Raw genomic sequence first — 14,061 nt, 5'->3', positions numbered from 1 at the left:
CATACGGAAAAAGGAGGAGGTGCGTGTTTCAATACGCTAGGTTAGCAATTTCATGCGCGTCGATTTACTTGAACAAACAGAGTGCTTTGGGAGCCACATACAGCCGCACCGGTCGCATATACACCGGTCGCATATCACGTTAACTAGCACGTCCCGTGTGACGCGGACACTGCGTGTCGTGAGGCTGGACTTACGGGACGCGTCCACATTAAAGGGAGGTTTACTATCTTTGGCCCGAAAAAACCATGTTCTTTGATAATTTTTTTTCTCGGGATGTGTTTCTACAAACTGGAATTTTTTCGACCGGAAATGTGGAAGAGCAAAGGAGGAAGTGCAGTCGGAACGACATAAAAGTTCGATGTAGACCTCCACGCGCGGTATGTCACAGGTCAGCCGGCTCGTCTGAAATCAAAATTGAGTTGACGTTAGAGAAGTATATAAGATTCTTTAGGGGTTGTATCTAGCTTAAGTTATTTGGACCATAGGAAACAAAACGGCGGGCATCTGAAAAAAATAGGGTTTTTTCCATCGAAAATAGTTATAGTTGATGTATCGGAATAAAAGTGGTACAACTTCTACACAATTTAGTTAGCTTCGTCGGAAACAAAGAATCATGCCAATCGGTTCAGCAGATTTGAAATTACAATACCGCGCGATTAAAAAAAAAGTCATTTATAGAAAAAAAGCGTTTGAAGTTTTGACTACATATAAATGCAATATTATGCAAAGTACGTTCAATCTGCTATTTAGGGTCCATACTACTCCTTCCTCTTCCTCATAGAGGGCTTTCTGCTCGATCTGGGCCATTCTGCGCTACTGCAGAGCCGCTCGTATGGCCGGTGACAAGCGGATTTCGGCCGCTTGAATCCGGTGGCCGTCCGAATATTTGGCGAACGGCGTCGAATAGAGTCCCAGGGTGACGTCCATCGTTGTCATGGTCTTCATGATACCTGAATACCCTTCGCTGAAGCTGCTCACTGGCAGGAAAATCGCAATCACCACAGTCTTCGCACCAGAATGCAAATGCTTGGGGGCTAACTTCCAAACATACGAGTTCAAACTTTCATTTGAATTTTGTGTGTTTCCTCCCAAGCACCGGTACAATAAATCGTCCTCTGAAAGAAAAAAAGCTGATGTGTGAAAAAGGCCAATTTTAGCCAGGTGCAATTTTTTGTTCAACCGCGAATAACAAACATTTCCGTTCCGTATTCGGAAAAACCGTTTCAGGGGTGGATTCTAAACACTTTTATGGATCCAAAAATGCAGTTTTATAAAAATTGATTTTTGAACCAGAAGATAGTAAACCTCCCCTTAAAGTTAGCTGCCTCGTCCCGTGCGAGGAAGGCGTAACATTCTTTCTCTCACGAGGAAAATACTGAAAGCCGGTAGAAATGTAACGTTACCAATTGTCGGAAACGAATCGCTTAATAGTTTCTCACATTCAAAATACTTCTCGCCTACACTTCACTAATAATCTATACTTCAACAGAAGGGCTGTTGACGAAATGCACAATGTATAAACCTAAATAAATTGTAACAGAAAGCCACGAGTAGTTTTTCCAACGTTGACCTGCAATGGCTTTGGCTTTGCAGATAAACTATGGATGACACCAAGATTTTAGAGAAATGAAAATGTAACAGCCGCTGAGACTTCAGACACACGTTTGGGAGAAACTGTGTTTAGTCTGCCGTCAGGCCAGTATTTTCCATGTTCTCGTTGAGAACGCAGTGTTTAGTCACTGGAAATAAATTTGGAAGGACGCAGCTTCCACATACCGTGGGGCCAAGTAGATTCAGTTTTCCCCAAATCAATTTTGCTGACTGGCGGGAGGGCCAGTTCTACAAGGCCACAGTCACCATCGATGTTGAGGTTACATTTTTCCATGCTACTCTGAACAGATGGCAGGGAGGTGTAATCCTACCCTCCTCCTACCATCGACATTCCGTCCCAATGTTCTTCCCACTTTGTCATATCGCTTCCTCTTCAATCCATGTCCCAAATCTTCCCGTACTGAATTTTAACAGAAACCCTAAGCACCGGCACCCTTTTAGTTTCACGATCATACGCATCACCATTAGCGGAGTGAGACAATCGATTTTAATAATCTCATTGTATTATCACGTTTCAGAATGAACATCTAGAAACCGCTGAAATCTTTCTATAATTATAATTTTAACAACTATTCTTAGCTCACCGCCAGGTCCACAGATATAACATGGGAGGCCATTGACATCAAAAGAATAGATTCTAAGAAGAGAGTATGCAGTATCAGCTATCATGGTGTTACAATGTAGTTCAATTTGTTGACATCACATGGTTCAAATGGCTCTAAGCACTGTGGGACTTAACATCGGAGACAGAACTACCTAAATCTAACTAACCTAAGGCCATCTCACTTAGAACTACCTAAACCTAACTAACCTAAGGACATCACACACATCCATGCCCGAGGCAGGATTCGAACCTGCGACTGTAGCAGCAGCGCGGTTCCGGACTGAAACGCCTACAACCGCTCGGCCACAGCGGCCGGCGACATTAGATGAGTAAGTTGTAAGTGCCCATTATATATTGTAGTTGAACATGGCTACTCATCCGATGTTATGAAAGAGAACTACTATACTGTAAAACCATGATGCCTGGTACTGCATATTCTCTTCTTCTGTGAGCATTTTAGATGCCAAGGAACCACATCACATTTCTCGACCTGATAACGATATTGAAACTATTAGAAAATGGTAAATAATTAATAGTATAGTTTTAACGGTTTTTAGCGGTATTTTCTGTATGAACTAACAGCTGTGGAGCACTTTCTGCAGACATTATTTTCTGTATTTTTAATTAATTTAATCGTAAACGGAAGAGCGACAAAATGGCCGCTTCTGGTCTGTCACTCTTAGAGGAGGGGACGGAGTTACAAATAACAATAAAAATGGAAAGTTGTTTCAGTCTGTAAGGCCACTTTTGGTTCTTCGACCCACTGTTCCCTAACAATCAGCATTCTTTGCCTAATCCGTCTGATCTGAGAGGCCGTGGTCGATGTATAAAACTCCTCCATGAAGTTTCGTCTCCTTCTACAGGAACCATCTTCAGGAGTGTACGGAAACGAAACGTCACGGCGTAGTTTTATACCAATAAATCCCAGATTCTTTAAAGAACTAAACTCCAGTAATAAAACAGCGTCAAACGTCTGATTATAAATACTTTAATGTGTTTATATTTGCTTTAAGCATATAATGGAGAAAAAGTTTAGAAAAGGTCCGATATTGATCTTAAAGTTTGTTAGAAGTTTCTAAGTTCTCTCATTATGAAACACTGGAAGAATTAAAAAGGGGACTTCCCCGCTGCATTTTAAGCATAAGCTAGTTTATCACGCATCTCAACGCTCATTATATCGTATCTTCTGAACTGTGTATAGCACAATGATATACACTCCTGGAAATTGAAATAAGAACACCGTGAATTCATTGTCCCAGGAAGGGGAAACTTTATTGACACATTCCTGGGGTCAGATACATCACATGATCACACTGACAGAACCACAGGCACATAGAAACAGGCAACAGAGCATGCACAATGTCGGCACTAGTACAGTGTATATCCACCTTTCGCAGCAATGCAGGCTGCTATTCTCCCATGGAGACGATCGTAGAGATGCTGGATGTAGTCCTGTGGAACGGCTTGCCATGCCATTTCCACCTGGCGCCTCAGTTGGACCAGCGTTCGTGCTGGACGTGCAGACTGCGTGAGACGACGCTTCATCCAGTCCCAAACATGCTCAATGGGGGACAGATCCGGAGATCTTGCTGGCCAGGGTAGTTGACTTACACCTTCTAGAGCACGTTGGGTGGCACGGGATACATGCGGACGTGCATTGTCCTGTTGGAACAGCAAGTTCCCTTGCCGGTCTAGGAATGGTAGAACGATGGGTTCGACGACGGTTTGGATGTACCGTGCACTATTCAGTGTCCCCTCGACGATCACCAGTGGTGTACGGCCAGTGTAGGAGATCGCTCCCCACACCATGATGCCGGGTGTTGGCCCTGTGTGCCTCGGTCGTATGCAGTCCTGATTGTGGCGCTCACCTGGACGGCGCCAAACACGCATACGACCATCATTGGCACCAAGGCACAAGCGACTCTCATCGCTGAAGACGACACGTCTCCATTCGTCCCTCCATTCACGCCTGTCGCGACACCACTGGAGGCGGGCTGCACGATGTTGGGGCGTGAGCGGAAGACGGCCTAACGGTGTGCGGGACCGTAGCCCAGCTTCATGGAGACGGTTGCGAATGGTCCTCGCCGATACCCCAGGAGCAACAGTGTCCCTAATTTGCTGGGAAGTGGCGGTGCGGTCCCCTACGGCACTGCGTAGGATCCTACGGTCTTGGCGTGCATCCGTGCGTCGCTGCGGTCCGGTCCCAGGTCGACGGGCACGTGCACCTTCCGCCGACCACTGGCGACAACATCGATGTACTGTGGAGACCTCACGCCCCACGTGTTGAGCAATTCGGCGGTACGTCCACCCGGCCTCCCGCATGCCCACTATACGCCCTCGCTCAAAGTCCGTCAACTGCACATACGGTTCACGTCCACGCTGTCGCGGCATGCTACCAGTGTTAAAGACTGCGATGGAGCTCCGTATGCCACGGCAAACTGGCTGACACTGACGGCGGCGGTGCACAAATGCTGCGCAGCTAGCGCCATTCGACGGCCAACACCGCGGTTCCTGGTGTGTCCGCTGTGCCGTGCGTGTGATCATTGCTTGTACAGCCCTCTCGCAGTGTCCGGAGCAATTATGGTGGGTCTGACACACCGGTGTCAATGTGTTCTTTTTTCCATTTCCAGGAGTGTAAAATTGGCAGGTACATTTACTGATACATGTAGAAACCGTCTGCAAAGACCAATAGAGGGAGCGGCTAACAAATTAGTAATAAATTAAAACGTCATGCCTGATGCTGCCGTTTTACTGCGTAAACAGCGGAAATGTAGTAAACAATACACTTTCTTTCTTTCTTTCTTTATGCAGTTAATTTTTGGGGGGGAGGGGGGGGGGTCACAGAGCAAACGTTTGTAGATGAATTCAAATTTATATATAATGTTTTCGTTCGAAGTCACTAAGTGCTCCCATTCTCAAATATTGGATGAATAAAGTCAAGTAAAAAAAAAAAAAAAAAGAGATGCAACACGAAATTATCGCACTGGGACAGAAATCGGTAGATGTGATGTATATATACAGACAAATTAATGGTTACAATTGGATGATTTATTCAAGAGAAAGAGCTTCGTAAATTGATGTCGACAACGCGTTGGTCCATCTTTGCCCTTATGCAAGCAGTTATTCGGCTTGACATTAATTGATACAGTGGTTGGATCTCCTCCGGAGCTGTGTCGTGTCAAATTAGGCCCGGAGAGAATTTGCCGCAATATCTCTCAGGAGGATGTCCAACAACTTTATCAATCGATGACAAGTCGAGTACCTGCTTGCATACGGCTAAGAGGTGAACCATTGTCTTATTGCTCAATTTGTCGAGCAGTTTCTCTTGAATAAATAATCCAGTTTTTCTGAAATTGTGATCATTTTTTTGTTTGTGCGTGTGAATCGTATCTGTCGATTTCCGCCGGCCCGTGTGGCCGAGCCGTTCTAGGCACTTCAGTCTGGAACCGCGCGACCGCCACGGTCACAGGTTCGAATCCTGCCTCGGGCATGGATGTGTCTGATGTCCTTAGGTTAGTTAGGTTTAAGTAGTTTTCACTTCTAGGGGACTGATGATCTCAGATGATAAATCCCATAGTGCTCAGAGCCATTTGATTTGCCGATTTCGGCCCCACTCGAATAATTGCTTTGTGATGCGTCGTTTTTTTGTCTGAGAGTATGTGTGTCTTATTGTGTTAAAATTTTAACAGAAGATTATACCTCTTAATGATCAGATTACGACAGCATTTTAAATTTTTGTATCCGTTCAATAATTACGCGAAATATCTTAAATCAATCTTTTGTTATCGTGGAACAGTCAACCTGCAAATGGATTTGCATACCGTGCTCCGGGTTCGAAGGTAGTCGTTTAGTGATGGAGATATCGATTACAGCCTTTCAGCCCGGAAGTTTTAGCTGGAGTAAACAATGGCCGTGAATGTCTACATTGTGAGAGTTAGTATACTGCTGACGTCAACACTAGCGGTAATGATAAACTTGTGATTAATAACTCGGGGTAATGAAGTTACGTAAATTGTTTTTGTTTGTTTCCAGGTGTATGTCTGCAGTCTTGGTATACTTTGAAAACCGCCCAGTAACGTAGCACACGGCGAGAGAGGCGAAAAAAAAGTGGCGCTACCCACTAATGAAGTCAAGTATCAAGCGGTACCTCGTTTTCCTCATTTGAACGGTAACAACGCTGGACAAGCCATGCTAAGTTGGTGGAAATGCCACACTGTAAAGCTCAGCGGTTGGGTAGCACACACGCTACCAATGTGGCCTTACAAGTCGCAATAACGAAGAAGTGACAGATTGTTGCACTGTGAAGAAATGGCAACAGCAAGAAAAGTGGAAGTTCTGCTGCTCGAATATCGGAGTATCACAATCGAGGAGGTACTGAAGAAATGAAAATCAGTCGTGCGTTAGTTTTAAGTCTTGCGCGACATTTTGAACATAAGAGAGGTCGCAGTCTGCTCCGAGCCCTAGCTCATTTTGCACACGAGAGATACTTGCTGCTTATTTGGTCCATCAAATTCTGCCTCCCCCAGTGCTCCCCTGGTATGGCGGCCAGTGAATTGCTCTTCTTTCTTCGCCTGGAGAAATCATTACGTTGTAGGTGTGGTGTCACCGCCAGACACCACACTTGCTAGGTGGTAGCCTTTAAATCGGCCGCGGTCCGTTAGTACGAGTATACGTCGGACCCGCGTGTCGCCACTATCAGTGATTGCAGACCGAGCGCCGCCACACGGCAGGTCTGGTCTAGAGAGACTCCCTAGCACTCGCCCCAGTTCTACAGCCGACTTTGCTAGCGATGGCTCTTCTGCCAACACAACAGTAGGCATTTCCAGAAAGAGGAGGAGGTGATTTTCGAGATCGAACGTTTCCTGAATAGCCAAAACGCAGACCTCCGTAACAATGGTTTCCACCACGAGATGCGTCGAATTGAAGGGTGAATATGTAGAGAAGCACTACAACCGTCGTAGTCGAAACCTGATTTTTTTCGAGGTGATATTTAAAAGTCTGACTACCTCTCATAAACAACACTCGAAACGGTCGAACTATGAGGTTTCCTGGAAAGTAGAACACTAAAGCGCTGCTTAAGAAGCAGTTCTATGTACTTAGTAAGCGAGCATAACTCACCTACTCTTTTATTGATAAACGTCTCGATGGCATTTGATAGAGTACAGTTACCCGGTTCTGACTCTAGAGAATCATCATCAGAATTAAAAACCTGTATCTTGATACGAAAGAAATATGACGTGATAATAAACACTCATTGTCGTCATTTGTTTGTGGTGTTTTATTACGTAACAAGACACGGAACTCTTAGTTCTGATGAGGATCTAGAGTCGAAACACGTTCGCTGTAGTTTATAAAATTTGCTCGAGACATTTATAAATAAGAGAGTTTATTGCGAAAAGATCGCGTGCTCCAGTTGAAGTTGTTAATTTATTATAAGACATTTCCCTTTCCCATCTTTATTATGCTTACAGTTATTTATTTACGAGGACGTGTTGAAAAGAAACGGCTACGAATTTTGTGTGTGTAAACTTCTACAGCTTTTAAATAAAACATGCGTTATTAACATTCTACATGTTTATTTTTAGAGTCTACATATTTACTTCTCAAGGAAGTCATCCTGGCGAGGACCAGAGGACCATATTTCTCTCAACGAGATACCAGTTGGCTGATACCGCCACTGTAGAATGTTTGACTTTGTTGACAGTGGCATAACCTCACCTCTGCTTGCACCGCTACATCGCCCTCAAAGCGAAGTCCTCGAATATGTTCTTTGAGTTTTGGAAACAGACGAAAATCGAATGGGGGGACTGTATGGAGACTGACTGGATGCCAATGAACCCAAGGCGTCGGAATACTGCGGATGTCGCAGCGCTCGTGTGTGACACGTAGTCACGCCGAAGGAGAGTGTGCTCGATGTGGGAACCAACTGATCGAATTCGATTACAGCGAGCTGTTTCTATGTGTGTGTTTGGTTTTGGAGTTTACGGGCAGTCAACGGCGAGGTTTGCAGCGACGCACGCTGTTTCTCAGCACCGACACAGTTGCACACCGCCGTGTTACACGCTACAGTTCAGAGCCATCTAGCGGCAGAGTGCTGCAAATATGAAGGTTGATTGGCTGATTTGGGAGAGGAGTCCAAACAGCGAAGTCATCGGTCCCATCTGATTTGGGAAGGAAGTCGGCCGTGACCTTCAAAGGAGCCACCCCAGCATTAGCCTGAAGTGATTTAGGGAAAGTACAGAAAACCTAAATACGGATGGTCGGACGAGGGTTTGAACCATCGTTGTCCCGAATGCGAGTCCAGTGTGGTAACCACTGCGCCCCCTCGCTCCGTCAAATATGTAGACATATAAAGATGCAGAATGGCGATAACGTTTGTTTTACTTAAAAACTGTACGAGTTTTCACATAAAAAAAATCGGAGGCATTTTCAGCATGCCCTCGTACTTCAGACGTTCAGCTCACCTCGCAGGTGACATTTTCAAGTGCTTACTCCTCGTCATTTTGAAGTCGCCATGTTTGGGTGCATACATCGTACGTCTGTCATTTAAATTGTGTATACTCATACAGCCTGACTGAGGGCATGAGTAAACACTTGAAAATGGCACACCGCCGAAATTACCTGATCGTCTGAAGTAAAAAGCTGGTGAAAAATGGAGTTTCTATCAATAAATTCGCGTCTGTAGCAGCCGAAATGGAAAGAAATGTCAGATTTGAATGGACTGGAAATAACAGCCAACAAATTGCAAAATACGGGTATAATGAACCTTGCCCATGAGTTCGCCGACCGGATTGGCCGAGCGGTTTTAGGCGCTTCAGTCTGGAACCGCGCGACCGCTACGGTCGCAGGTGCGAATCCTGCCTCGGGCATGGATGTGTGTGATGTCCTTAGGTTAGTTAGGTTTAAGTAGTTCTAAGTTCTAGGGGACTGATGACCTCAGCAGTTAAGTCCCATAGAGCTCAGAGCCATTTTTCTTGCCCATGAGTTCGCCGGTTTTAAAACTTTTTCCAAAACACATTGTACGTAGCATCACATATTATCTATATCCGGTGCGGGAATCGTTGATTAGTACATGTGATTGTCATCCACTTAATCACCATTTAAATATGTGGCTTAAAAGTAGTAGCTGTGTATTAGGGGTTTGTCTTACAACGTTTTAAATACCACGTATTTGACAATGGAGCCGACAACGTGTAGCGTGCCAATTGAAAGCTTTGTATAAATACAAGTTTTCAAGTGGTACACTACACGTTGTTGGATTCTTTGTCAACAGTGTGTATTTTAAAAAGTTTTAAGACAAAGCCCTACAATAGAGAGCTACTGTTTCGAAATAATTTATTTTAAATGGCGATTAAGTGGACGAGAGGCACATGTACTAGACTGAGTCAGCGACTCCCGCGTAGGACATACAGGGTGTTTCACAATTCATGTTACACACTTCTAGAGGCTGTAGAGGCGACTTAGTAGATGGAGCTTTACATAGGAACGCCTACACGGAAACGTCATCCAACGACGCTACAGAGCATCAATTATACTGGCGCCGGTGCCTTTAAATATATATACAGGATGATTCAGTGATGATGCTACAATCTTTCTAGGATGATGCAGACGGGTAAATGTATCAATTTGAGGTAAGGGTCCCTGTACTGGAAACAAACGAGTCGAAAGTTGTAAGCGATCTGATATCTCTAACACTAGAATACGTGTGCTAGTGCTGTTTTTGCTAAGATTGTAGGCTAGGCAACATTCGGAAGTGGCAGTATGGACCATGAGAAGAAAAATGTCTAGTAAAAAGGGGATCTAAAATGCATACCTGAAAGGCGATGAGCATTTGCTCAATTGAGGAAATGTATCTCACAGAACTGAAGATGAACAAGTGCCCATAGCTTCTCAGGTATGCATTTTAGCGTCCATGTTTACTAGACTTTTTTCCTGTTTTGGTCCATAATACCACCCGTGGACGTTGGTTACCCTACAATCTTAGCAACAACAGTACCAGTACGTATATTCCACTGTCAGTGATATGCGAACGGCTTTTATTTATAACTTCCGACTCGTTCGTTTTCGGTAGAGGGGCACGTACATCCGACTGATACATTTATTTATCCATCTCCATCATCCCTGAAAGATTGTAAAATCATCGCGTCATCACCCAGAATATACAAACATTTAAGGGCGCCGGCACTTATAACTTTGACGTTCTGTAGCGGCGCTGGATAACGTTTCCTAACATGTGTTTCTATTTCAAACTTGAGCTACTACGTCCCCTCTACAACCTGCAGAAGCGTGTAACGTGAATTGTGGAACAGCCTGTAGATAATATGTGATTCTACGTACAATACCTTATGAAAAAGTTTTAAAATTGTCGAAACCACGGACGAAGTTCAGTAGACCTGTATTTTGCAAATGGATGGCTGTTATTTTCAATCCATTGAAGCTACTGCATGCATTGTTGCTGAAGCGCAGCTTTGTTTAAAATATTAATGTCAAACTTCTTGTAAGGCGCGAACGTCCCACGCGCAAGCACGAAGGAAGTAATACGAAGAAAAGTAAAAGGCTTTTAAGGACATCATATTCGCCGTTGACTGTAGAAATTATTTATTTCACTATTGCAGTTTCAGCCTTTGGGCCATTTTGAGCGAAAAACCTATTTTTGGCGGTGACACGCATAAATATCGGAGAATTTTCAGGTCTGGCGTTTGTTGAAGAAAATCTCAGCACCACTTGAAAATGACTCAAAGGCTGCAACTGCAATACCGAAATAATTTCTACAGTCAAAGGCGAATTTGATGTCCTTTAGAAAATTGTATATGACTGTGAGCCCTGACCATGAGAAGTTCTAAGTTTCCTTTAATTTACGTCTATGGTCACAAACTTCTTGTTACCAGATTACCGGTTTCATGAAACAGATCTGATGATGGTCATTAAAGACCGAAACCGGTAATCAGTTAACAAAAAGTTTGTGACCACAGACGTAAATTAAAGGAAACTTATTACATATACGGGTCACTGATTATTCGCGACGATGTCGCAGCTTGTGAAACATGAGAAGTTCAACAAAAGCAAGACTGCTGCAGTTACCTTGAAGCAAAAATCTCTTGGGAGGAGGAGGCGGTTGTTGTGGTTGTTGTTGCTGCTGCTGCTGTTGTTGCTGTTGTTGTTGTTGTTGTTGTTGTTGCTGCTGTTGGTGCTGTTGTTGTTGTTGCTGCTGGTGTTGTTGTTGTTGTTGTTGCTCTTGCTGCTGTTGTTGCTCGACGTGGTGCTGCTGCCTGGCGGCCCAGAGCAGCTGCTGGTGGTGCTGCGGCGGCGGCTGGTGGTTGTGGTTGTGGCTGTGGTTGTGCTGCGGCGGCGGCGGCTGCTGCTGCTGCTGTTGCTGCGGCGGGCCCCAGTGGGCGTAGGCGGCGCCAGAGCCGGCGCCCACCACGTCGTGCTGCTCCACCACCAGCGGCGCGTACGCCGCCGCCTTCACGTCGTAGTAGCAGTCCCAGACGTGGCCGGTCAGCCGGCCCGGGAAACTCATCGGCGTGCGTGGGCGCCACTGCGCCTCGCCATAGCTGTCGAGCGGGCCTGCAATGCCTGCAGCGGGGCGTCGGCGGGCGCGCGGTCGCTACTCGGCCTCCGCCTCTGGGCACCTTCGAGACAGAACAAGCGGACCGTGGGCCGGCGGCAGGCGGGGGGGTGCCCTCGCCACCAGGAGCAAGGCGCTCGCGCTAGGCAGCGAAGCGCGCGCGGGGTGTGCGGGCAGAAGCGAGAACCAGACAAGGTGTTTACATGCAGCAGCAACGATACTCAGCGCAGTGGGCGGCTGGTGGTCGGTGGTGCTGGTGAGCTCCCGGCCGGCGGCAGACTGCGCCAGGCGGAGGCGGCGGCGCCGAGGCCGCGGGCCGCACGTGGCCGGCGCACGTGCCCGCAGCTGCCCGCCTCGCCCGCACAGCCGCCAACCCCCGCGCGCACGCACACTTGTTGGACGTCGCGGGGCGCAGCCGCGCATGCGCCCCGCCGCCCGCGCGATATTCCGCTAACGCGGCCGCGAGTGGGGCGCGCCGGAGGGGAAGTCCCGCCGCTGGACCGCCGCGCAAAGAACAGCTGTGCCACGGAGAGCGACGTACGTGTAATTGGCTCACGAGGGTAAAGCCGTCGGCACACGAACCGTGCTGTCGAACGTTAACGTTGAGCGTACTAAGTTCGACGTGCTGCTGAACGCTCAGGTACCGTGCGACTTGTGCGTACGGTACGTGGGCCCCAACGTGGTATACGCGATCGCAACGCACTCCAGCGGCAGTTGAGGGATATTTCTCGTAGAGTCCTGCATGACCGAGTAAGCGAGCACAAAATACGAGATGGGGCGAGCACACCCTAACTGGATAGGCTGCCCGCACTAGTTCTCGTGACCGAGCATAGAAGCCGTGACCGAGTACGTAGCACATAACTTCAAACACAAGTGTCATTATCCGTGTGAGACTGCAGCCAGTGCGGACTTACCATTTGTGGCGTAATCAGGCAGCGCGAGCAAGCGGTAAGACGTAAGATTGAAACCAATGTTTACACACTGAAGAAACGGGAAGGTCTAAAAACTCAAGTATGGAGTACATTTCTGTTGGCTGTAGGCGAAAACAGTGCGTCTACTGGGTACGTATCGTGCATAAACTGCTCCGCATTATTGTGCTTCCAGTCGGCAACCACTCATTTAGACACACAGTTGGAAGAAACCTGACAAAGATACAGCTCCTTCAGGGATACCGGCAGTAATAAAAAATAGTATTACAGAAAAGTGTGTTGCAATGTGTGCTACAGATATGAGACCTTTTAATGCTGTTTCCGGTGTAGGTTTCGGAGAACTAGGCCAAGAATTAATACAGCTAGGTGCGCACTATGGAGAAGTTAACGTGGCAGATGTCATGCCACATCAAGCAGAGATGTCAAAGAACAAGTTGATGCAATACGAAATAGCATAATACCTTCTGTTATTGCGGAAGTTATTAATAAACATTTGCTGTGACAGTTGATATGTGGACTGACTCGCATAATCGGGTACACTATTTCACGCTTACAACACATTACATTAACACAGATTGGTCTCTTGTGAACAGTGTTTTATTTACAACAAAATTCCCGGACGTTAAGAAGACGGGAGCAAATGTTATGAAAGAAATTGAAGAGAGAATGGCTGATTGGGATATTTCGCCTGACATATTGCACAGTTTTGTTTTTGTCTCCGACCAGGGTGCCAATGTAATAAAGGATTTGGAAAATTACGAAAGGATTCTTTGTGCTGCTCATTGTGTAAACACAGCACTTAGCCATACTTTCGATGAAAATAACTTCTTGTTAAATCATGCCCCGAACATCGTATCAACAATAAATACTGCAAAATGCATTGTAATGGACATTAAGGAAAGTGGCCTCTGCTCATCTTGAAATCATCGTTGAAACAAGAGGTCTGCACACGCTGGAACAGCTTGTACACTGTGCTCAGTACAACGAAGTTGCTGCTTTGCTGACGGAAAAGGACTCCGCTTACAGATTGCAAGGATATGATAATGAGCTTGCAGGAAAAACTGCGCATTTTCTGAGACCATTTAAAGAGGCCACCGATGAATTAGAAGGAGAAAAAGAACCGACAGTCCAGTCAGTTCTTCTTTGGTTTCACAAACTGCAACAAATTTGCAGTGTCAATGACATTGACTGTCACGTGAGTAATTACTGTAGTTGAAAGCACTGTTTCATTATGACACGCGATAGATTTATAATTAACTAGCGTAATTGATGTGTACTAACAGATATGTACTCCTTAACAGGAGGTACAAAGGATTAAAAATCGAGACTTTCCTTTCGTTTGTGAGAAG

At 45.9% G+C, this 14,061-nt stretch overlaps 1 protein-coding gene across 1 annotated transcript in view; it reads right to left on the bottom strand.

The window, feature by feature from the left end:
- LOC126188733 (hepatic leukemia factor-like) overlaps positions 1-12,048 on the bottom strand; it is a 622,120-nt gene extending 610,072 nt beyond the window's left edge. The window contains exon 1 of the mRNA XM_049930341.1: positions 11,297-12,048. Coding sequence (XP_049786298.1) covers positions 11,297-11,735 — 439 coding nt within the window. The 5' untranslated portion in view covers positions 11,736-12,048. The remainder of the gene's footprint in view (positions 1-11,296) is intronic.
- Positions 12,049-14,061: the final 2,013 nt, after the last annotated feature.

The sequence above is a fragment of the Schistocerca cancellata genome, chromosome 5 (genome assembly GCF_023864275.1).
Source record: "Schistocerca cancellata isolate TAMUIC-IGC-003103 chromosome 5, iqSchCanc2.1, whole genome shotgun sequence".
Classification (NCBI taxonomy): Eukaryota; Metazoa; Arthropoda; class Insecta; order Orthoptera; family Acrididae; genus Schistocerca; species Schistocerca cancellata.
The sequence above is the reverse complement of the archived record's forward strand: the minus strand, read 5'-3'. Positions and strand labels throughout refer to the sequence as shown.